Raw genomic sequence first — 15,912 nt, 5'->3', positions numbered from 1 at the left:
CGACGCCGTTGTTGGTCACAGTGATATAAGAGCGCCGCCGCCTCACGGGGGCCACAGCTGCTTTTAGCAGGCGGCGGTAATTACAGATGGAAATTGTCAGATGGTACATAAAAGTAGAGACATTCCAGCTAATTAAGAGTAACCTCATATAAGCGTTGTCATCGTTGGTGTGTGAAGAAGCCATAAATAGATTTTTAAAAATTATTATTAGTATTCGCTCGATCTCGTGCGTTGAATTGATCTGATTGAAAAGTCTCTTTCATGGCGGCGCCTCGGAGTATCAGACATCAAAAAGCAGCCTCGTTTTTTGTTTTTTTTTCCCGTAAAAATCTGCATACGGAGGCAAATCCAGGCAGCTGTGTGCTGGTAAACGCTGGAGATGTACTTTTTTTAAATTTTTTTATGAACGCTCGTCTCGTGATCAGAGCGACGTGTAAGCGCGGAGCTATCGCTTCGTCGAATGTACGTACATGCAGGTGATAATCGGGGAGAGATGCGTCGCCGTCTGAACATGCCGGCGCCCGGCGTTAATGTCCCGACGATCCCGGATTCCCAGTGTTTGTTTACACAGAACGCTCAATCGATTAGCGAATCAGCTCCCAATCACGCCTCTAATCAGCGCCCGATTTCAGGGCGACGCCGAGGATCGTTTGCGCTTTAACGCCTTCCTGTTCATATAGAGGGCAGATACCCATCAGGCCTTGCAAAGAGAAGATACATTGCATTATTGCCGCGGCGGGTCAGGATTACGAACGCCATTATGATTACACACTTCAACCAGCCGATGGTCAAAGCGAGCGTGAGATTTTCTTCCACTTGAAATGGACAAAAAAAGGAAATTGAGACATAAATCAGTGATTAGAAACCTCCTTCAGTCCTCATGTTTCCCCCCGCTGTGGTTTCTCCTTTTATTTCTCAGAAGTCCGAACGGATTCGGGGCGACATTTATCCGTTTCATCTTCTCTGCTATCGATAACCTGCGATGCTTTCTCTCAGGCTTCTGCTGGGGAAACCCTGACATTCGGGACATTTCAAGTTATTAACTCACTGATGCTTTGCAGGTTCGCTATTTCCCAAAAGGCCATATTGTATATTACTATGAAAAGGTTGCATTCTGCATGTTTTTTGCTTTGCATCATTCTCCAAACGTATATAACGACTTCTTCCCTGCAGAGCGACATTTGCTGACTCTGATTGCTAACGTAGCGTTTGCATCGGAGGTGGTAAAAGATGGGCATGAAATGAAGATTTATAAGAGATTAAAATTGATTCGACTCCTTATCGCATGCATACGTTTGGCAGAAATACGTTTTCTGCTTCCGATCACGTCCTTTGGTGTGTAACATGTGCTGTTACACGTTAATGTGAAATCTTCTTGTGAGCTTCTGCGATGATGGAAGTCAAAGCCGAGGAAATATGAAATGTCATGGAAATAATTGAAATTCTTCAATTTGTTGTTTTTCTGGTATTTTCACCCAAACCTGCATTTTCCGTAGCCAATCACAGCTGACTGTGCAGGAGGCGGGGTTTAGTTTCCCAGTTCATCACAGGACCAGATAGAAAACCAATCAACCAATCACACCCAGGTTCATGTCGCCCCACCAATCAATAAGTCCTCAATCGGAACGCACCTGAAGACTCATTCAAGTCTATCTGGAGGTTTTCTTCCAAACTTTCCGGTTGGAATCACAGGAAGCAGGTCTGTGATCACGAGAAATTAACACCACGCAAACCGACAATGTGTGTTTGTTTTGAAGCCTGGCGGCGCCGGGGCGGGGCGGCGTTTAGCGGATGAGAGGAACCATGTGGCTCCGGCGACATTTCCCTTCACCTTTCCCTTCGTTACCCAACACGCTTGTCAATCAAAGCGTCTTCAGAGAGATGATCAGACGAGCCACGGCGTCTGTTTCCACCGGCCCGAGGCGACGAAGGCGACTAAGACTGCTGCATCTCTCAAGACAAACATTCAATGCTACATTTAACATTTATGCTTATTTATATGCAAAAAAACACAGAGAAAACCTGCAGGCTACGCTCTGCAAACTGTTCTCTGATGGAAAATGTGGCTTTTGGAAAAATATGAAGGATATTTTTTAAAAGATATTTGTGCATGGATTGTGTTTTTACTATTTTTGTCCTTATTAGGGTTTATTTAATTGCTTAACATCCTGGGAAGATGTCATCACTTTTGTCTTTATTAAAAAAAAAGTCTGGATATAAACTTTTTTTTTAATCAAAGATGACTATAAATACAATAACAGTATGAATTAGATAAATTTATCTATTAAATTACTAATACATCATCGTATAAACATTAAAAAAAAGATCTTTTACAAACACATCAAATCTGCTCAAATCCTCCCCGTTAAATTACATTTATTATCTACAGGATGATCGATTATGGCATTAATCTGAGGTGATTCACCCCTCATTAATTTGACAGCCATCCTAAACGCTGTCTGTGTCGGTTATTAATCTTCAAAAAGCTCTCATGAGGTCCAGAACCCTCACAAGTCTGGCCGCTGTGAGGTCATTGGTGGAGGCCACTAGAGGGCGCACCGCCTGGAGGCTTCAGGTTCATCAGGCGCCGGGGAGACTGGAGGATGGAGATAAGAGATCAGACGGGGGGTAGGGGCTCATGATAAATATAAAATAGGTGCTTTAATTGAGGATTATACTAATCAGTTATGAAAAGAAGTGGGTTTTTTTGTCCTGAGTGAGAATTTTAAAGCTAACGTTGCCAGACGTTTTACTTTTCTGCACTACATGAAATATCTTTGAATGGATTTGTCTTTGTAATTTTATTTATAATCCACAAATATATCTCCGTTCTCCCTGAGCTAATAATGTCCCGATGTGTCTTTAGCTTCTTCAAGAAAAAGATCAATCCTCAGAGCCCCAGAGACGACCATCAATCAGCGTCTAATGACGTAAGGGCGTAGCAAACCTCCTCCTCTTCATGTTTGTCGCTCCTGCCTAGACCTCAGCTGCAATTACAGGGGCCGTAGTCCATCGGGTGGCGGTGGGCTCACAGGGGCCGTTAGGGGCCACAGCAGAGACATGGCGAGGCCATCTTTATTGGTTTTCCTGAGCTGGAAGTGTAGAGGTGGCGATAAGGCCGGTGCTTGCCGTTTATCGCCCTGCATGGCGGCAGGGCGACGGGGAAGTAAGACGGCGTCCAGCTGGTGAGGTCGGAACTGACAGGAAACACTAAATGAACCCCAGAGCCCAGGTTGGATTGGGGCACCGATGTGTCTCCTACCTTATAATGAAGGCAAACGCTTCAAACTCTTATCTCGATTGTAGGATCAAGGAAATTCTCTGACTCGCTTTCAACTCTCCAGCGAGCCGTTCCTCCAGCGCCCGCTCGAGACCTGATTCTGTTGGGGAAATGTAGGTCACATGGTAAACTGTTAAATTTCCATGAGGATAAACAAGATAATGGGATCTGTTCTGCCCACTGAATCAGCAGAACGCCGAGGCTGCCGGCGCAGGTTTGTTGCCTCAGCTGTTTTATTTTTTCTCGAGGAAACACAAAGCACTCGATTTTTTTTTCTTCCAATAATGACTTTGTGCCGCAATCAGAAGGAAACGTGTTCTACAAACGCGACACGCGTGTAATAGCATGTTGTCAAAGAGTAAGAGCTGACGCTAGCCTGTCTTTATCCCTGCATGAGATTGGGAAGGTCTCCATTGATGTTTTTAGAGTGATTATGAAGGAAAATAGAAGAAAGAATCCAACTTTCTTACTTGTTCCTTGAAGTCGGCCATTCTGTCTTCATCAATCACAACCAACTCATTAGAAACATGGAAACCAACCAGGATGTGAGGAAAAACCACCAATATTCCATTCTTCCAAATTCTTAATGAAGTCCAAAGTCGTGATTTTAATAGATGCTTTTGTCGGGGTTAGGTTTTAAGGTTTGGTGTTTGGCGTTTGAACGCTCAGATCCAGTTCAGCCAGCAGCCTGACCAGCAACACAATCCTCTTAGCTGTGGAGGATTCTGGGAGTCTACCAAATTGTGTTTACGTAGCTCAAATGTGTCTCACAAGGCTTTACAATATCTGACGCTCAGAACATAGGATTAAAGCCCCCAGGTGGAGGTTTAGGTTGGGGATGGCCTTCTGAGGTGATCGGGATGGGATGATGTCTCACTTTCTCTGGTTGACCATCTGGTCCCCATCATGTCAGACTGTCACTGGGACAATAGAAAGCGTTTTCACTGGTCTTTAATGAGACTAGAGGAGCATGTGTGGCCCTGCCCATCTCTAAATGAATAAACAGCAATCTGTGATTGGACCACACACTCTGTTTAAAGGGACACTCCGTTTATTGTATTCTCTCCGTCACAGATAAAGGATTAACCGTCTCATAAATTGATGATGTCATTGGAGTTGGGCTCGGAGTTAAAAAACTTTCACAAACTGCGCTTCCGAAATTGGGGCCGTGAAATTTGAAATTCTCAGACATTATCCAGACAGAAAGGCGAGATGTCACCTCGTCAGATAATGTGTGGCCCTTCAGAAAGTCTTTGGCATTTACGACTTTTTTGGCAGATAAGAGATTGAAGGACGTCTGTCCTGAGAAGCAGCAAGATGTATATCCAGTCCAGACGTGGTGGTGGTGGCTGATGAACCTGATGAATAGATGAACAGCCATTTGTTTGATCTTTTATTGATATCCTGGACAGAATAAAATTGAAACATGAGGATTTAATACAGATTGATAAAAGTAATGGAGCAGAGGCTTATGGCTTTTCTCCCCAAACTAATTTAAATGTAATTTATTTTTGGAGTAGCTAAGCCCACCCCCCACCAAAAAGAAAAGCTAGCTGTCGGATCACACCTAAACAGGTTTGGAGTATTATGACCTTTATGATTTTATTTTTACCGTTTCGTATATGTAACCTGTCTAATGGCTTCTCTTAGGAAGATTTCTCGGCATTAGCGCTGAGAAGCTAAATCCTTCACAAACATTTCTGTGCTATATGTGGTTTTATAAGAGATACTGCTGCAGTAATGTCAGCTTGAAACGCAGCGCTAATTTACTGTAGAGCCCTTTAACATTTCCATTAAGCTCTGCAGCCCGCATTCATTAAATTCAGGATCCAATTCGAGTGTTTTGTTGACTTTAATATCCCCTGCATTAATCTGGGTTCATCTGCTTCGTCCGCGTCACGTGTCAAACGCGACGTGGTTTCACGCGTTGGCGTGCGGCATCACCGCGTCGCGTGCTTCCTCTGCAGGAGTTCAGTAAGTGTAACTCTCCCTCGCTGTCTTCATGACTCACAGCCTTTTACAAAATGCTGTCTGTTCTCACTTCAAAGCTCCGTGCCAGGCTGAATAATTGCCGTATCGCTTCGCGCAGCTCCCCGCCCGGCCCAATCCGTGTCACTGCGAGCTGCGGCGGCGCCGGCATCGCGTCCGGCCCTCGACGACTCTTGGCAGGTTATCGCTGACAGCCGAGTCATCGCGGCGGAGAGCGATGACACGCGTCCAGTGGCGGTTTGTGCATCAAACAACGAGAGGCCATGCATCTAGGGGTCGGTTGTCAGTTTAGCATCTGTTGAAACAGAATTAACAGTTCAGTTGACATATTTGACGTATTTTGGGGCTGGATATGTCTTCGTAAACTATTGATGACCCGTGTTTCTGCAGTCATCTTTAATTCATCCACGCATCTGCACCTGATTTTTTCCTCGTCACGCGGGGTTCATGCCAACATCCTGGTCGGCTTTAGTTTGTGTTTTCAATGCGGATGCAGACATGTTGATTGCTCTTCACCCAAAATCCAGATAGTCTCTTCACCCTGACCCTGAGGCTTTTCCTTTCCGCCAATCAGCAGCGGCCCCCATGAAGGGGTCCCATCAGCATCTTTTATCACCGTGTTCAGGGTTGTCCGGGCAACCAGCCCAGGGTCTGTGTGCACATTTTGTGTGCGTGTGCTTGTGTTTTTGTGTGTCTGGCCCTCGTGGGTGTCGGTGTCGTCCCTCTGGTCGCCATGTGCTAGTCCTGATTAGCTTGTCTCTGAGCGGCCCGGGCTGGCAGGAGCTGTGCAGCATCTGATAAAGCCTAATTGATACGGCCACCGAGGGGGGGCCTTTGTGTGCTTTGTTGGCCCAGCGAGGCGCAGCCGAGTCGGACCTTGTCAGTGTGCGCCGTGGAGACAATAGGAGCAGCTGTAACTCAACTCTGAGGAGCCGTGATGATGGTGACGGAGACTCACTCCTCAGCTATCGACTGACTGAGAAAGAGTGTGGAGCGAGACAAGGAGAAGGACTCAGTAAATCCTTCAGGAGGAGCAAGGGGGGGTTGGTACCTGAACGTCCAGGAAGTACGAGACAGGACGGGTCAACAAAAGGGAGCAGAGGGTTGCAGGTTCGCACCCCAGATGGAACTTTGCCATGGTGGATCAGGATGGTTCTCAAACAGTGTTTATTGTGCAGGATTGGGTTTGTTGTTCTCTGTTTAAGCGACTCTTTTTGAAATAACTTTTTTTTATTAACGTCAATCCAATCTTTTTTTAACCATCTGACAAAATGTTGAAGCTCAAAGCATTTTGTTTGGATTACTGGCAGTTCCTTTGCCTCCAGCCGCTGCATGGTTTCTATAGAAGGTAAGATGTTAAACGTGTCGACTCTAAAGCGCACAATTCTGCCTTTTGTCAATATAGCAGACAGACCTTGTTTAATTTATTTTCATGCATTGTAGCGCATTATACCCGGTGCTAAGTGAGTGTCATGGCATGAATAATAGACATTGTTTAACTCCGGCATTGAGAGCGACTGAAACGCGACACAATACCCACGTGTCAGGGGGTCAGCCGGTCTGAATGGGGGCTCTTTTGTTGCGGTTTGCCCCCGACTAGCTCAAGCGCAGCATTCGCTCCATTGTGTGCGTCCCACTCGTGGTTATTGGCTCGGCAGCGTGAGGCGACACGTGTTCCGTCGTCCACGGTTCCAGTGTTGTTGTGTCCAGGCCTCTCCGGCTCAGACGTGTGATCATGTGATGCGTGTAGATGTGTGTGCAAACGTGAAAAGGAGTGCAATTGGGTTCAGATGACAAGGAAGTGTCTGTTTCATGACGACTACCATTATTATGATAATAATGCTTATTTATTGTGACTGCATATGGATAGATTATACACATAAGAAGCATTTTCAGATATATTTTCAAAATATTTTGTATATAAAAATATATTACATTCATATTAAAAAGATTAAATATAATCCAGCACATAATTATGATTAAACGTGATTTTAAAAACATATTTCCTCGTAAGCTACCATGACACATAGCTAGCTTGTCCCACAAATTTTAAGTCTTGTAAATTAATCTAACTGAAGGCTTTTGAGTCATTAATGGGATGATGACCATCGATCAAAAAATTTTTAAAAATTAAAAAATTAATGGAATTGCACGTTAGGAATATCCAGCAAAAATAGATCTCACATTTGGTTTGAAAGTCAATTTTAGCTGTTTTAGCTCATCTCTGTCTCTGTTTAATGGGAAATAAACCCATGGGGCCATTTGAAGTGAGCAAAGTCTTCTCCTTACGGAAGTTTTAATCAGAAATAGGAATATGTGATGTGGGATGTGGGGGGAGGAGTGTACCTTATTCATTCATAAGCCCCCCCCCCACCCCCACACACACACTCAGTCTTTTCCACAGCTGTCTCTGAAGGAAGGAAACAAAAACATCCCCCCATGACATGGCTTAATGCCCCTGGAGTCTCCCATTTAAACACCGCTCAGCGATTGGATGGTGGAGGCCCATTTCATTAAGCGTGAGGATGAGCCAGACCCCCCCCCCCCCCCCCACACACACACACACACACACTCTGGATGGGTGGAACTGGAAAGGGTTTGTCTGCTGTGGGACCACTAAGATGAAATTTGTGCCTTTCTCTGAAATATCTCAGCCATATGAGATTGCATTTATACATGATGAATATCACTGGTTCTGACTTTCCCTTTAGCGCCTCGGCGAGCGAAATATTTAGAATTTTGAGTGAAACGCCCAAAGATTTGATGGATATGCGTAATATCGATTGATCATGCGATCAATATGTCACCACTTTGCACTATGTTTGTCCTCCTGTTTCATTTGAACCATCAATGCTGCTCTGGGTGCATTTTGTAAACGTTTCAAACTACACAGAAAAATAAGCTCAAACTGCTAAAATAAAAAAAAAGATAAAACTATAAAAATAATGACCAAGCTGACGATGAAATTGTTCTGAAATTGTAAAAACAAGGTTATATAAAAAGTCACTTAGCAGCAAAAATGCAACCGAGATGAGTTGATGGCAATCTGCCCTTATGTTCATGGCAACAAAAATGAACATAGCAACAATAACAACTGTAAGAGATTCTCCAGGGTTCATGGAAAAGTGAGACATGCTCCCGCCTCACTATCGCTAATCGGTTAGCCAGGTGATGTGTAACAGCGAATAATTAGGCAACAATCCAATCAACACGCAAGCTGATTGGTTGCAGGCCCCGAATCAACTCAACTGATGCGTAATGATTTCAGTTGTGTGTCTTGATGTTGGGGAGAAACAAATATCTTCTTGATGTCTTGAAGGACGCCAAATCTTTAGAACTGTAATGATGCTACAGGCTAACTACTACCAAAAGAGCTATGTTATTATTTTGTTGAACGACCCTCTAATTGCTTGGTGGGTTTCTCTCCTGACTCCAGGAGATCAGTAACCCCATTGGTCAACCCTAATGGATTCACCTGTGTGTTAATAACAGGTTAAAAATGATACCGTTGAGTAGAACCAGCAGTTTCTCCTTCAGGAACCTTGTTTGCTGCTTTGGATCAGTGGTCCACACCAAACGGCCCAAACCTGACAGTTCATCAGCTGCTGAGGACTTCCACCTGACCTCCACCTCCCCACCTCTTCATCACTCCCGCCCACACACTCCGATCCGCCTTCACCTTTCCCCGAGCAGACGTGACCCGAAACTTCTTACTCTTGGATTCACTGTTTTTTTTTTTTGGTCAGAAGCTAACAGACTGAGTCTTGGCCTTTTATATTTCACACTCATTGTGAAGTGGAGGGAGCGGTCTCCTCAGAGGACCCGATCCAGGACATCAAAAGGCATCCCAAAGGCATGAAGCGAGGCCCTGGTCTTCTTCAAACGCACATGGATCTCAGGTAAACCTCCAGAGTCTCCCAAGATTCCTGTCGGCTCAACCCAAGAACAAGAGAAAGGGGAAGACGAGGTGCAGACAAAGCTTTTTTTCATTTGCGAAATCTGTCGCACCTTTAATGGAGCACTAATTATACTCATATCACATCCTGATGGAGAGTCCGCTACCCGATTCTCCCCTTCCCAGCATCGGCTACGCTACCTAGCAGTGAGTTTCGCACTACATCGCTATAATGTTGTGAAATGGAAACCTCAAAGTCTGACATCCCCAAAACATGTCAATCCAAGTCGGTATCAGTGCCGACTGATACTCATCCCGCCTTTGTCGATTATGCTATCCTAGCTGTGATTATATCTGCCAATGCTCGTCTGCTCTTAATCTTCCTTCCTTGCCGTGTATTGAATATTCAGGGGGAATCGAGAAACTCGAGGAGGCGCAGAATTCCTCCTTCTCTGACATTTCACCGTAATCTCCTGAAGTATTACAGCTGACCCGGCATTAAGAGCAAGTCAAAGGGAGGCAGACGGAAACTGACAGGGAAAAATGTTCAGCAGCTGCGAAAAGGAAGGCCAACCAGGAAGGCCGCTATTCTTGAGCGCTTAAAATAACAAAGGCAAACGTGTTGCCAGCTCACCAGAGCATTGCTGTCATTGACGCGTGGCTCATGAACGTTTGCTATAACTAATTTCGATGGATTACGAAGGGAAGGGGATGTATGGTTTGAGTTTCAAGATGTAATGTGTTCCAAAGCGAATGTTAGAGACATCAAGCACTCAGTCGAAGTAATAGATGGACTTTATGGACAAGTTGGAACGAAATGTTAGGCCAGCAATGAAAAGGTTACGACTTTTAGGTTCATCTCCATTCATTTTGGGCCTGAACTCAAATCACCTGTTTCACCACTCCATCAGCCATCCATCGATGCCAGTCGGAGCGATTTTTACTCAGCTGGAACTTCCTGTCAGGTTGCAACCACAGTTGCCCAAGATGCACCAATCAAAGACGTCCTCAGTGGCGCAACAATGGAGCCTGAAATCTCCCTCAAACAAAGAATCTTCAGGCCTGTTTTCAATAAAGACCTACTTTCCCTGATCTCATGGCAGAGGACCTCCAGGCAGCTGGACTTTTATTATACATTCCCGTTGCTGACTCAGCGGAATGACTTAATGCTGTGCGTGTGATGCTTTACTCTCCCCCCACTCTGTTTTGAAATTGTTGAGGGGTGACGCAACTGAGCGTATCCAAAAACCGTCTGCAAGATGTTTCACCCCCTATGGGTGAGATACCATCTATTCAGGAGGAAAAAAGGTGAGATCTGATACTGAAGGAGTGGCATGCTGGGGAAAAAAAACAATTGTTGAGTTCCTGTGAAGAATCAAATGAATGATTTAGGGGGGGTTTGCATGGTGGCAGTGACTAATGGACTGTTGAGGAAGGGGCAGCAGCCGGCTGGTGGAATGCGAACATGCGCTAGTGTTACAGTCTCAAGGAAGGAGGGAGTTTACTCCCTCCTTAGCAGCTGGCCTTACTTGGTAATGCTAGCCAAATCTCTGCTCAGCTTTCCTCAAATGAGAGCTGCTTGCTGTGTCTACTTTCAGCACAACAAAAAAAGGGGGAAGCGAATGGGGAGCAGTGACAGAAGTAAACCAACCTCCCACCAGGACAGAGGATTACTCATTTGTCCTCGGGAGCAAGAAACGACAAGTCCACATGTGGTCAAGTGAGGAGAGAGGGAAGGAGTGGCATGGGTGGATGCTGGTAGGAGGACCTCTGTGCCTCTTTCACGCAGTTTTCAGCCCAGAGTTGCCTTAAGAAAACAGAGCCCGTAAAACGCTGGGGTCTTTTTTTCTAACGTCTCGGCCTCCCATCAGAGAAGTCTACCAGTACCGAACCTAAAGTTTCCCGTGGGGCGATGTCAGCGGCATGTGGAATCTAATGTGGAAGTACTGCATTTCAGTGCGGACGATAAGGTGGGTGGATTCTATTACGGCGCTCCAGAGCATGATGGTTCCGCTGGTTCTTGTTATGATTGGGAACATGCATTCCATCTGGAGTTTGACGATGATGAACTCGGGGGTCAGTGGTTTTTTAAGGTGGCTTTTTGATTTGATAGAAGTTTGCAAAGAGAATTTCGTAAACTTGTTTGACAGGTAGAGATCATTGTCTTGCAACTCTTAATTGAATTACTGGAGGTGAGTCCAAAAGTCACATCGTCCTATTTGGAAAGCTGGCTAAAGAACATATTCGTTTGATGTTGTCTTGGGATTATATAAGCCTTCACCATCTGTTTCTCGTCTGCCAGTAAAGGTAAAATAAAATACTGTTTTATAGAGTTTTATAGTGAATTTTAATGATTCACTGAATCATTCCTTAATTTGCTTTAATTTGCCTTCTAAATGTCTAAAATATGTACATCTTTGTGTCTCAATAACACGTTTTTCATCACTAAACAGTTACTTTATTGTTAAATATGCTGCACATTCCAATTAATTTGCTTCATTGCCTGACGAATCGTTGTCCTAATTAAGAAATCTTATCAATAAAACAAATCGCTGCTTCGGTTGATGATGGAAAGATGACTAACTGCCCCATTCTGCCCGGTAGGGACGCTGTCCCGGCTGAAACGGGACGGGTTAAAGCATTAATGGCTCCACACACTGATTCCACTACAGCAAGGCTAAAATTAGTGGCCACTGTGGCAAGAGCAGCCTGAGTCAGCAGGAACCAATCACCATTCATAAACTCCACTGGTCTGTAATTCCAGTCTCCATGGGTCTGCAGCCACAGCTTGAAGTTCAAGATTTAATACAGAAACGTTCCCCTCTCTTATTGAGTCCAGTTGTTTTATTACGTTACTTATTCCTGTTTGGCACGACAATCTCACTCCATCTTGTGTAACTTGACCAATAGACATTTTCCAGACGTGCTGCATTCTGGTGAAAGCAACGGTGACATGTTTTTTCCTCTTGGCTCGTTGTCCCTTCTGTCTGCTCTAGAGGTGTAAACAGCACCTCTAGATTGAGGTCAAGTGGGCGGTACTTGTATAGATAGCTTGAATTATGTTTGTCCATATTTGGTGTCATTTTAGCATCAAGTTCCATACTTCTTTGTAGGGTAATAACAAAGACAGTAGAAGGAGTTGAAGTGGCATTTGTTTATTTTCATACAGTATTTTATCACCTTGTCAAGTTTCATTGGCTTCTGGTGATTGTTAGCAAGCAGTTAGCATCATATCTGCATCTATAAGGCAAATTAAAGTTTTGTTAAGCCATTAGCTCTTCTTTCAGGTTCTGTTTTGGTCTTTATTAACTCTCAACTTTTACCTAGATGCTAAATGCCACTGACCTTACAAGCAAATCACTAGCTTTTTTGGAACTGGACAGTAGGTTATATAGTTTCACCTTACGATGATGATGTGTTAGTATTTACTATGCAGCACATTCACCTGTACCTGACAATTTAAAAGGCTGTTGTTGTTGCACTAAATGCTACTATATTCACTAGCTATCCACTAGCTGTGTCTACCCACAAAGCTGTTTCTTTGGCTGACATGTTAGCAAGCAGTTAGCAGCAAATGTACCTGTCTACCTGCTGAGTTAACTCCTCTTTCAGGTTCTAACCTGCTAACTAATACTACTTTCACAAGTTGGTTACTAGCCTTATCTAACTGCAATGCTTCAGACATAACAGTTATATTATCACCTCCCATGTTTCTTCTTCTTCTTTAACATCTTACTCCTATGCCTGGAGAGATCATTAACATTTTTCTGTGGCTGTTTATTCATTCATGAAGCTGGTCAGCTAGCTGCGTAGAGTAAAGTTATAGCCCTTCTTTACCCACAAACCTCTGATGCTTGGCAAAAGTTCAAATCTACTACAATACAAGAAGAAAAATATAGTTGTGATCAGTGATTTGCTTTGCTGTGGTTTGGTCCGATGTCTCTCTGGCAACATAAGCGAACAACAATCCAGGAAACCACTGAGAACAGTTTCCGACAGAAACATCTCATGTGACCGAGACTTGTCTCGGTCGTGTCTCGTTCGTATCGCCACACATGGAGAGCTCCAGGAAACGAGGCTACTGTTGTGTCTCTGTAAACACCCGAGGCCTTTCGTGGTGTTATTGTTGGGGCTGACAGATGGACCCTCTATGAGAGAAGACGTCAGTGTCGTCCACCGGCCCTGCATTCCTGAAGACAGCAGTCATACCTCAATAACTCCTTAACAGCAGCTCTCGTTCTCCTCTGACCCGGCTACTGTTCGCTACCTGTGTTGAATTTCTAAGCTGCCTCACCAGAGGTGTTTTGTAATAAATCTTCTTTATAGTTGAGGGACTGCTCTGTTTGTCGACTATTCACCGTTTTCAAGGCATGCAAGCTCTTTAAAAACGTTTGCCATTGTAACAGTAGAGGCCAGGGAACCCGATCTGGCTTCTTCACACCAGAGGAGCACAGGGTATTATTTATTTAACTATGGGGCTGGAGTTGAGGCTGCCAGTTCGAGGTGACCCACTAGACCGTCTGCATCCTGTGATCCGGGTCTCCCTGAGGAACGGTAGTACAATATCTCTATCGAACTGGATGAATAATTGTCTGGTTTCTCGATGGTCTCCTGGCAACGCGATGAGTGTGACGGATCAGAGCCGGTGATTCACCAGTCCATGAAGTAAGGCTGACCCGGCTCTCCGAGCAAGGCCACGCTTTAAAGGTGAAGGTATTTCTGCTCATGGCTCCAGCCAGGAGCGGAATTAGAAGGACGGCGTTCTTTTAGTCAACAGAGCAGTCAGCTGAAGGCCAGGCGCCACCTGACAGCACCTCCCTGTAGCGGTTAAAGAGCGGCGGCGACATCCCAGAAGGAGCCTCCTTCTCTCCTGTAGTGCACCTGAGGCAAAGACAGGAAAAAAAGGACTGCTAAAACATTGGGTGAGTTCTGGTCTGATTGGCCGACCTTTACTGGCTATGTTTCTGGACATCCATCAGTGAGCCTGGCATCTGTGATCAATTGATTATGGGGTTGTTTTCTTTCAGCTGCCATTCTTCAACAATTTCACATTTTTTGCTCTTTAGCATGCAAGGAATTGTCTTTCGTCCGTATTAGGCTTGTCAGATCTGGCTTTGTCATGTAAAAGATAATCTACCTTGACTCTGTTTCTGCATCAAATGAAATATAATCTGTAAGAACAGATTAAGTCTGTCTTCTCTTGTATCTGTACTATTGTGTCAACTTCCCTGTTTTTTGACTGTATGTCGGTATTCTCATTATCTGTGTTGAATATTTCACGATTTCAGTGTCGTATTTCCATCTGTAATTCAATTCAACTTTGCCTTCCTAGATTCCGGTACATTTCTAGTGTCTTAAGTTGTGTTTGTGGTGGATTTAAGAAAATCTTAGCACTTAACACTGATATGAAATTTGAAACCTGCTTTTATTACGTCTGTATCTGGAGAATAAGTTGTGCCTTTACACAGAAAAAATCACCCCTGCTTATTGCTCTTAACACATGCCCGGGTGGAATTGGAATGGATTTAAAATGTCCTAACGATGAATGAATGTCATCATAATAACTTTGATGTCATCGTAGATCAGGCTACCGCTGCGCTTCGAGTCCTTTATAATCGCTGTCAGGTGCTGTAATTGGTCCGGTCCTTACATCAATGGTGACCCCTGATTCAGTCAATAATGACTGGACAGCAGTGGGGGCTTTCAGGGATGCAGGCACCACCTGGGGTCCTCCGCCATCTTTTATGAATTTCAATGAGGCTAAACTCATCTAACATTAATGACCACAAAGGCCCTGAGCGTGGATCACTATCTCATCCAGCTAGGCTCCGACCCTGGGCTGTCAGTGGTCCAGGGGGGTACCTCCGGTCCAGCCCTGGCTGCCTTGCGAGCCTCGTTGAAACCTGACTTTGATAACAGCAATGTGCGGTTTGCAAATGACATTCTGACAGACTTCAGACACGGCAGCACTCTCGAAAAATCTCACAACCACTTAGCATCTAAGCTATTGACCCCATTCACCGTGACCTTCGTCTTCCGAAGTGCTTTTCTTAGTGCGTCATCAGAAAGTCCATTACTTTCTCCTCAGGAGGAGTCCTGCCTCCACCTTTGTTAAATCAAAAAGGAATCTGACTAACGGCCAGAGGAGGTAATCACTGGATTGCGGTTGGGAGTGTGCATAACTCGTCTAAAAAAACAACACCTGTGGTTTCCCACCGAACGTAGCGTCATTATGTCAGAGCGGAGCGCGGCAGGCGCTGCTGCCGCCACCAACATCTGGCTAGTCACATGCGTAATTGGTAAATTCATCACGGTGTGACTGAAATTGTTGCTCCAAACTACTAGAAAGTCAAATAGAGGGTTTGGGCAAACACAAGATGTTTGAAATTGTATAGCTGAGCTCTGTCTTTAATTTAAAAGGAGTAGATATTAATGTTTATGGTATTGTTTTTAGTACAACAATACAACAATAAAGTTACAAATTTGTTTGCCAGTTATTTACATCAAGACCAACTCAGTTTATATCACAACAAAGTCGTTAATTATTTCCATCCTGTAACATTTCATTGAGAGGCTAATGGTTCCTGGAATGCCTCCTGCTGTTAGAACCCCTTTGGCAAAGCATTCTGGGTAAATACCATTAATTTTCAGTGTATATTCCGGTTCCTAAAGCTTGAGGAAAATTGTGTCGTTCAATTAAAACACATTGATAGCTATGAATTAAAACTGGACTCTACCATTCCAGGAT

General features: G+C 44.4%; 1 protein-coding gene across 6 annotated transcripts in view; it reads left to right on the top strand.

Moving 5' to 3' along the window:
* Positions 1-15,912, top strand: part of iqsec1b (IQ motif and Sec7 domain ArfGEF 1b) — a 117,622-nt gene that overhangs the window by 59,542 nt on the left and 42,168 nt on the right. Inside the window, exon 1 of one of the 6 annotated variants that reach the window (XM_068314684.1) lies at positions 6,508-6,617. The exons of 4 other annotated variants lie outside the window; for them this stretch is intronic. In XM_068314684.1, coding sequence (XP_068170785.1) covers positions 6,541-6,617 — 77 coding nt within the window. In that variant the 5' untranslated portion in view covers positions 6,508-6,540. Of the gene's footprint in view, positions 1-6,507; positions 6,618-10,783; positions 11,135-15,912 lie in introns of those variants that run through there. One more of the 6 variants, XM_068314686.1, reaches the window with a different exon arrangement.

This window comes from Antennarius striatus, chromosome 5 (genome assembly GCF_040054535.1).
Source record: "Antennarius striatus isolate MH-2024 chromosome 5, ASM4005453v1, whole genome shotgun sequence".
Classification (NCBI taxonomy): domain Eukaryota; kingdom Metazoa; phylum Chordata; class Actinopteri; order Lophiiformes; family Antennariidae; genus Antennarius; species Antennarius striatus.
This window is presented reverse-complemented; position numbering and strand designations above follow the sequence as displayed.